At 41.1% G+C, this 9,639-nt stretch overlaps 1 protein-coding gene across 1 annotated transcript in view; it reads left to right on the forward strand.

The window, feature by feature from the left end:
- The window catches only part of SNRNP40 (small nuclear ribonucleoprotein U5 subunit 40), a 109,211-nt gene extending 100,195 nt beyond the window's left edge, over positions 1 to 9,016 (forward strand). Inside the window, exon 10 of the mRNA XM_069224898.1 lies at positions 8,570 to 9,016. Within this exon, the coding sequence (XP_069080999.1) occupies positions 8,570 to 8,619 (50 nt within the window). The 3' untranslated portion in view covers positions 8,620 to 9,016. The remainder of the gene's footprint in view (positions 1 to 8,569) is intronic.
- The last annotated feature ends 623 nt before the right edge of the window (positions 9,017 to 9,639 follow it).

Below are 9,639 nucleotides of genomic sequence, written 5' to 3' on the forward strand. Positions count from 1 at the left end.
GCCGCACACGCCGCAAAGCCAGGTGCCTGCAGGCTACCCCCGGCTGTGGTCACCCGAAGGCTGTGTGCAGCAGGAGGATGACTGCGTAGGGGGTGTTGGCTGCCTGCGGGGAAGGGTTTGGCTGCCTGAAAGGGAGAGGAGTCGCCGCTAACTACAGCAGGGGGGTTGGCTATGGGGCCTGGTTGGCTTTACGTATGGTAATAAAACATTACTTTACATTAAAAATAAACCCTAGAAATTCACTGAAAACCGAAGGTTCAATTATTGTATTAGTTAGGTGAAAATTTATTTGGCTATGTAACATTTTAAGCTCAAAAAGGCACTGAAATACACCAGTTAGTTATTCCAAGTACCATAACTCGTGCCCTGAAGTAACTATAGCTCCTGCACTCGCCATGAACTTCTAATTAACTTACATACTACACCACTCATAACATGATCTATGACATCATTGATAACTTTACTGCATCATCTGAAATGACAGTATTGGTGATAACACTGAGCTTGGGGGGGAACCTGTGCTCATGCTGGAAACATCATTAACACATGAGAAGTGTTAGTCTCAAGTACTTAGCACCGTGTGGTTTAAAATCACCAAATTTCCATCTTTGTAAAACTATTAGTAAGTCAATTGTATCTATTATTGAAGTACCTGTAAAACACATAAAAACATACGTTATGTTAATTGTTTTTTTTTTTTTGTTTGCTCGAAAAATTATGTTCTTCAAGAAAGAATTGTATGCTTAAAGGTTGTTTCCTGTTGTTAATGACCTTCAAATAATATGCACAGTACAAGAATTGTCCAATCCAAGCAAAAACAGTTGTGAGAAACCTGCAATTAATTCAATTCAATAACGTTATTTTAAATATGTCACCTCCTAATACTAAGTCCACTTCTCTGCCCCGAAAAGCAAATGAAATGGTACTGCCGTGAATTCAAAAGGCGCTGTCTATCTTGTGCTAAGTAGTGTTCAAGAATGACAAATTTAAGTCTCAGAAAAACAGAGCCTCCTGCTTTTTCCCGAACAGAAATGTAGACATTTTGAGCCAAGTATATCTTCAAAGGCTGTTGCTGAACGAGTCAGTGCCAAATGCATCTCATTACAACTGTGTGAGTAATCCAGAAAGTCCCTGGGCTATCAGAAGTTACCGGGCCGGAGTTGTAGCAGCTAGTTTTCTGGGCTTCTATCCCAGCCAAGCTGGGATAGAAGCACATCTTTTAGCACTTGACTTTCAGGATAGCAAAGCAGAGCAGTCCACCACTTCGATGTTAGATGTGGGCAAGAGCTTATGGAGAAGCTGTAGGTTAGGAACTCAAGATTTAGCTAAACTATCAGTAACACTGTATAAAATAATGTTCAGTCAATGCTTTTTCTTTAAAAAGGAACAGTAATACATGCAAAACTAAATACTACATAAGACGTTATAAATATATACAACTTGGCAGGTGGAAATACAATAGGAAACCCCTCTACAGGGCCTTGCAAAGGAAAGCGGGCACAAAGTAAGGAAAGATCACCAAAATCACAATACCTCCTAAATGTGGACGAGGCCCCATAGCTTTGAGACATCTTTAACAGATTGTGCATCAGCAGACCCTAATCCTTGAAACGACAGTACTCCTGTATGTGTCTCCAAGAAGTCTGGTATACTGGGTTTATCATAGGGTGTCACCGTATATTTAGCAGTAGAATATAAATGTTAATCATTAACCATTTCGGGATGTTACCACAATTATCAATGTATTTTTACTTTCACTTGTAAAAAGCCATACCCATAGCGTTGACACATTTGCAATATTATATGGTATGACATAGAGAACATTTAAATGAAAGCGTTATTTCTACCACTAGTACCTCTACCACAAACCTCGTTGCCTAGTAACCACAGAAGACCCAGAACTTCAATGGGTCCACGCACTCCTGGGACACACTGAAAAGTCCATCCTTGGAGCATGTGAGTTAAGCCTTCTCCCCTTCCTGGGTCACTAACCCTTTGGCAAAGAAGACTTAGAGCGGCAACTTTCAAAAACAGGAAGGGAACTTATATGGTGGCTTACCACTGCTCATGGGTGTCCCTCAGCGGAATTCTGTCACTTTTATGGGAAGCCTGCCTTCCCGAAGCACTGAAAGCCAAATATACGCATTTTCAAAGGAAATCCCACTAGGTTTTGGTTGCGTTACTTTTTCCTGCAGCACTGTTCTTAGATGTCAGCATGAGGACGATTTTCGTTTACTTTTGTTTTTCCAGCATTTCATGGTATGATTTTACTCCCAAGGGTGCCTCTAATCCCTTCCCTGGGACTCCCACATACAAGCCAGAGTGACCCTGCAACTGCAGCTCTAGGTGTTGCATGGTCATTGTTGGCTCCCTGTCCACCCTTTTACTACCTCATCAGTGCTAGTCAAAGAGCTTTGAAACCCGCTACTTCAGCTGTTTTGCTTGTGCAGGAAGCATGGAAAGGACACTGTGCATATCCTGTGTCTCTAGGAGCTACCATTCACTGAATACAAATGCTTATTTCTGAGAGTATCTCTCTTGGAATACAGGGAGTGCAGAATTATTAGGCAAATGAGTATTTTGACCACATCATCCTCTTTATGCATGTTGTCTTACTCCAAGCTGTATAGGCTCGAAAGCCTACTACCAATTAGGCATATTAGGTGATGTGCATCTCTGTAATGAGAAGGGGTGTGGTCTAATGACATCAACACCCTATATCAGGTGTGCATAATTATTAGGCAACTTCCTTTCCTTTGGCAAAATGGGTCAAAAGAAGGACTTGACAGGCTCAGAAAAGTCAAAAATAGTGAGATATCTTGCAGAGGGATGCAGCACTCTTAAAATTGCAAAGCTTCTGAAGCGTGATCATCGAACAATCAAGCGTTTCATTCAAAATAGTCAACAGGGTCGCAAGAAGCGTGTGGAAAAACCAAGGCGCAAAATAACTGCCCATGAACTGAGAAAAGTCAAGCGTGCAGCTGCCACGATGCCACTTGCCACCAGTTTGGCCATATTTCAGAGCTGCAACATCACTGGAGTGCCCAAAAGCACAAGGTGTGCAATACTCAGAGACATGGCCAAGGTAAGAAAGGCTGAAAGACGACCACCACTGAACAAGACACACAAGCTGAAACGTCAAGACTGGGCCAATAAATATCTCAAGACTGATTTTTCTAAGGTTTTATGGACTGATGAAATGAGAGTGAGTCTTGATGGGCCAGATGGATGGGCCCGTGGCTGGATTGGTAAAGGGCAGAGAGCTCCAGTCCGACTCAGACGCCAGCAAGGTGGAGGTGGAGTACTGGTTTGGGCTGGTATCATCAAAGATGAGCTTGTGGGGCCTTTTCGGGTTGAGGATGGAGTCAAGCTCAACTCCCAGTCCCACTGCCAGTTCCTGGAAGACACCTTCTTCAAGCAGTGGTACAGGAAGAAGTCTGCATCCTTCAAGAAAAACATGATTTTCATGCAGGACAATGCTCCATCACACGCGTCCAAGTACTCCACAGCGTGGCTGGCAAGAAAGGGTATAAAAGAAGGAAATCTAATGACATGGCCTCCTTGTTCACCTGATCTGAACCCCATTGAGAACCTGTGGTCCATCATCAAATGTGAGATTTACAAGGAGGGAAAACAGTACACCTCTCTGAACAGTGTCTGGGAGGCTGTGGTTGCTGCTGCACGCAATGTTGATGGTGAACAGATCAAAACACTGACAGAATCCATGGATGGCAGGCTTTTGAGTGTCCTTGTAAAGAAAGGTGGCTATATTGGTCACTGATTTGTTTTTGTTTTGTTTTTGAATGTCAGAAATGTATATTTGTGAATGTTGAGATGTTATATTGGTTTCACTGGTAATAATAAATAATTGAAATGGGTATATATTTTTTTTGGGTTAAGTTGCCTAATAATTATGCACAGTAATAGTCACCTGCACACACAGATATATCCCCTAACATAGCTAAAACTAAAAACAAACTAAAAACTACTTCCAAAAATATTCAGCTTTGATATTAATGAGTTTTTTGGGTTCATTGAGAACATGGTTGTTGTTCAATAATAAAATTAATCCTCAAAAATACAACTTGCCTAATAATTCTGCACTCCCTGTATATATTATGGTGGCACTCCATCTCTAATGGGGGGAATGTGGAATGGTAGGACTACGGATCTCAACATTTGGCTAGACCCCCAGGGGGGTCCAAGCCCATGGAGGTGCAATATGTAACTCCAGCTATGACTTTGTACACGCCACTGTTGAGTGACTCCCTAGCAAATGGCCCCCTTGGGCCTTCTCGGCCTTGGTTAGCAGGATCTTTGGTTTTGGGCTCCTTGTGATGTGCTACAGTCATTAGGAAAGTTCTGGTTCGGCCCCCTGGCACTCAGATTTGTCCTGATTATTTTTAAAGCCTAAAAGATGATTTTACTGCCCTTTTTCACCCACGCCTGCTCCTAGCCATTGCTTTGAACCTGCCCTCTTTTCCAGCCCTTGGTACTGTTCTGGTCTGAGGTCTTTCTGCAGCAACACGCTACAGTCCTCCAGGCAGAGAACACTTTGTAGGTTTGAGGTGCTTGGGCCTGCAGTCACTTGAAAGGTGCCCAGCAAAAACCTTTTATTACACTTCTAAGACACCCACAGCCAGGTCCAATACTCGGAAGTCAAAAAAGACCCACTTCCTACCGGGTCCTCTACGAGTCTACCCTATGCTGGCCTCAAGAATGTGTGTCAATAACCCTGGAACTAAACTCAAAAGAAGTACAAGTCAACAGTCCGTCCCCTCTATATGAGTCCATCAATGATGTGGGTCCGTTCTTCCATGACTCATTTTCTTCTCAAAGGATTCTTCCTTGTTTAGGAGTTTTAAAATCGAGTTGGCAAGTTGTAGAAGATGGGAGGCCCCGTCCAATTCGGAGATGCCACGTTACCCCATACCTCCCTAACTAGTTTTTGAAGGATGATGGCCTAGGGTTGTGTGACCAGCAGTCCCCCAACCCGCACAGCATCTTGTGAGATTCAAGATGTCAAGGGACATTTGGAAAGACCTGTTCTGTACTATATTCCTCCCAGTTATATTTGTTGTTTTCTTTCCAAGACTTCAAGGAACCCCAATGCAAGAAGTCTGTCTACTTTACCTTTGTCCTTTGTATGAACATCCTGCCAGTGCTTGTTTAGAAAAAGGCGGCTGATTACCCTTTGCAGACTCCATCCCTGCCCCTTTACTCTCCCAGGTGAAGGCTAATCCCTCAGAATTGATGTATTGTTCAGGAGGACAAGGGGTGAGGCTTTGAACTGCCAGATGGCCAGCAAAGAGACTTGCATTGTACGGCAGGGTTACTCAAAGTACGAATTCCATTAAGACTGGTCTGGGAAATATGTCCAGTTTTAAAATACAAAAGTGATTGCCTAAAAAGTACATCTAACACAAGAAATGGATTTGGGGCCCACATTTATGTAGGACACAATTTATGTAAACTTTATCCATTGTGTACTCACAGTTTATACATTACAGATTTTACACATTAGCCAGAAAAGAAAAGGCACATTTGGATTTGGATTTGCGATATTATTATATGGCCTTAACAGATCATACCCAATTTATTCTGGGATCCATCTGCCACAGTGTACCTGTGTGAAGATGGCAGACTGAATCGGACAACAGTCTTCCTTGCTGAACCTGAAAACATGTTTGTGTATTACCAATACAGAACCTCTCACCCCAGCTGCAAAGTAGGGCACCTTATTTCAAGGGATGGGCACTGATGGCTACAGCATATGGACATTTTAAACAAACTTATTGTGAACGAGACTTTGTTAGGGTGACTTACTCACAGAGGGATCCAAAAAATTGAGGTCATGAGGCGGAACAAAACTGGGGACTCTCATGGGTCAGGATTTGCTTCCTTACAGACACTAATATTAAACTCTCTCCGTGCAGCGCGTGAGGAAGATGTCTGCTTTCATGTGACAAACTTGGTATGCTCCTTGATTGTGACCTTGTAGGTTCCTATTCTTCTAAACTGCAGAATTCATTGCGTGGTCTCACTCTGAGAATTAGCATTTGCAGCAAAAAACTAATTATGGAGCTACTATTTAAACTTTTGCTCCTCTACAACTGGTGATCAGGCAAACATGAGCAGTTTGGGAGAGACTGATTATGTTCTATATTTTAATGTTTTAGTTTCAATGTAAAACTTCTAAAACTGTTTAATTCTTGATATACCAAAATAATCTTAAGCCCCTCCACCTGCCAGTTTGCACTGCTACCATCAGCCATTGTGCCTAGATTTATGCAATACCACTCAACATCTCCTGAGGATAAGTGTGATACTTGAATGTGTCTCCCCCAGGAGTTAACTTAAATAAGTGAAGCATTTTCTTCAAAATTAGTTACTAAGTAAAGAAAAGACGTGTCGTGCTATTTGTAGTGACATGTTGACCACTAAGAAAGCAGCTTTATATATTACACAAACGTATGCATGAATTAAAAAGGAATATGTTGTGATGCACTCAGAAAACGTGCTTTAGAGGAAAATATAGTAACATTTTAACGTCCATCTAAAGACATCCATCGAAGAACAACGGATAGTTCAGTGGGCTTGTCTGTTTTCTTTTTTTATTGGAAAATTTGAAAAAGCATCATTCCTCAATAGTGGGAAGTTCTTCAGGGAACCTGAACCTTTGCATTTCATTTCAAGCCTGCACAACTAATCGAAAAGTATATGATAGTACAATGAGTATGTCGCATCATTCTGACACGCCGTTTGCATCTTCAACAAGACCTTAAGTTCTGAAACGCGTTGGCTAGAATAATGTTTTTTCAAATTTGCCTAATAAAGAATGAAAGGAAACCAGACCGCTGAGCTATCGCCTGCTCTTCATTAAATGATGATAGCTGAATCTTAAAATGTTGCTACTTTTTCACTAATGGTTATATTTTCTGAGTGACTCAACATAGTTCATTTGGTCAAGTCTGCCATAGTTGTTGTATTTATTGCTAACAGGTAGAAGGGTTTGTTGTAGCTTTAGCCTTTGAGGTTGCATCTGACTGTCTAAGATTTGATGAAACAAGTCGAGTGTGCAGTCTGTTGTCTGCCTTATCTATCATTGGTGTATAGAGTGAGAAGTTTGCATCTCATAGTCCATGGAAGTTTACATTTGGCTTGTGAGTCAGTTCATCTTGTTCATAATGTGTTTGAAACAAAGAGGTGCTGCAGGTAGAAAGCATACAGAAATGTAAGGTACATATGAATAGTGTATTTACTGGGAAGGGTTTCACCGGACAGCAGTTTTATGCAGAGAAAGGCATTGCTTTGAGGATAAAAAACTTTTGGGATTGGAATATCTTCAGTCACAATTCAAGCAGTGACGCAGAAATAGCTGTGCCAATCCCTGCCAGTTTTTCAGAAATACTGCCACATTCGGAAATCTCTTGTTTCCCTGTTGATAAAAAAGCTCTGCCTGGGAGAAGAAGTGGTCTAGTGACAAAGTTAACTACCTAGGATTCTAGGTTCTAGGCATAGCCTTCCCACTACAACACATTGGATATTATTGTGCACACCAATTTGCTTTTAACCCTTGAGGTTAATCTAGGCATATTCCCGGGTGCCTTCGTATTCATAAGGAAAAACGTATAGAACGAAACATTCAGTGGGTTTTGACTGGTGCCCAAAAATACACTATTTTAAATGTGCATTAGCAGAAATGACTACACGACAACAAATGCATGTGTATATAGGGATCAGTTTCACTCCTGCAAAGAAAGTGATGTGTACTGTAACTGCAACCTCCTCTCTCTGTTCTGAATTTCCATCAGTGACCCTTTGATGAAACTGTGGTCTCTGGTGTATGTTTCATAGTTTTTAACCTAAGATTTAAATAGTGATGGAGAACTCAGAAGCATAGGTCTATTTTCGACAGTAGCTTTGTCACGGCAAGTAATTTTGAGTCCACAAGCTTTCCTCACTCAAATGTGTTTTCCCAATTGGACTTTTTCCCTTTAAGATGAGAAACTTGGTGAGAAATTTCAGCCCTCCCAGTATTTAAAATAAAACTGTATGTTATCTTCTGATCCTTACCAAACAGGTGTATTGGATTTAATTATCACCAGAAGTAAATGTTTTCTGTCAGAAGGCTTTTATCTCATAGCAAATGTATGTACTTTGTGGTGGGGGGGGGGGGCGGGGCATTTCAGCAGGGAATAAGGTTGTAAATCTAGGACTCATTTACTTATGTTGTTTAGGTTTTCCTATTTTTCTATTACTGCCTTATTTGTCCGACATTCCAGTTGCCTGGCTTTATAGGGTGATGAACTGGGCTGTGTGGCACCATGTCCCCAAATTCTTCGTGTTTCTCCTCTGCAAGGCCTCGCTTGGTGACAACTGGTGCAGTAGAGAAGCATGGTTTACCCCTAATTGTAATCTAAGGAAATATTAAATATGGGAATATATCCCCCTTACTGACATTTGGCTTTAGACATTTTAAACATCCTTAATGTTTCTGTAGGGTTGCATCAGTATTTGTCCTTCAGTAAAAACTCACTAACCTTTTGTTTCCCTTCTATTCCACCAGTGCTCTCGGCATCTAGTGATAAAAGATTGTACATGGGAGAAATCCTCTGAGCAAGCAGGAACAAAACATTTCATGGACCCTTCACCATACAGAACCTCTGCTCATCCATCTAGGAAATCTCAGCGGAGACTCATAGTCGACAATGGGAAACCTTACCTCCTGTGGCTGGTTTCACCTCTTTTTGTTGTTGCCGACAGAGCTGCTGGACAAGAGTCTGTCTCCAGGGTGGACATTTGCTGGACGTATTGAGTGGATGAAAGAAATGGATGCTCTTTGCTAGTTGATGAACGATTGGTGGATTCTATTTTTTCTAGAAAGTTGGACATCTATTAGAAGCGGACATCACTTTTGAAATGTGATAAACAATTTTAGTTTAATTATTGGAAATTGGCATTTGTCCTCCTTCCTCTTCTTTATATTGGAAGTAAATGGAAAACTTTTACAAGATGCAAGTGCCTGCTTTTCTTTCTTAATGTCAATATCAAAATAACTGTATTAGAATATCGGAGCCAGTCAAAAAAGTACGGAGTGCAGACAAACTTAATACAGTTAAACATTTGACTGTTACAACAGTATACAGCTGACTTAAAAAATATCCCACCCTAAAACAGATGTCATCATCATTTAGCAATTGCAAGAATCATAAAGCTACTCTGCATTTTGTAAATGTATAATTTCTAGAAAAAAGCAATACAAATTATTTGGTAAATACTTCATTGTACTTACAAAAAAAAGTAAAATGCAAAAGAGACTGCTCTGAAACACCATCCAGAGTGCAAACACAGACACTATATTGTCTTAAGAGGAAAAATAATCGTACCAGATCTAAATATAAATAGCAAGGCCCTCTCCCAGTAGCCTGTCACCAGAGTGAAATAGGTTCAGTGCCACTATGGGATTGTAGACTGGCAAAAAGCCTCTCGGATGATTAGCCCAATGCCTCGCCTTCCCTCTTTTTAAAAATCTTCTTTCTAAAAACATGTTTGATCTGTAGTTTGTCCTGTTTACAAATCGAGGAATTCCCCATCCCTTCTAGTTTCTGTTTTATGTATGCGAGCCAGGGCACTTTC

Source organism: Pleurodeles waltl, chromosome 3_1 (assembly GCF_031143425.1).
Source record: "Pleurodeles waltl isolate 20211129_DDA chromosome 3_1, aPleWal1.hap1.20221129, whole genome shotgun sequence".
Classification (NCBI taxonomy): domain Eukaryota; kingdom Metazoa; phylum Chordata; class Amphibia; order Caudata; family Salamandridae; genus Pleurodeles; species Pleurodeles waltl.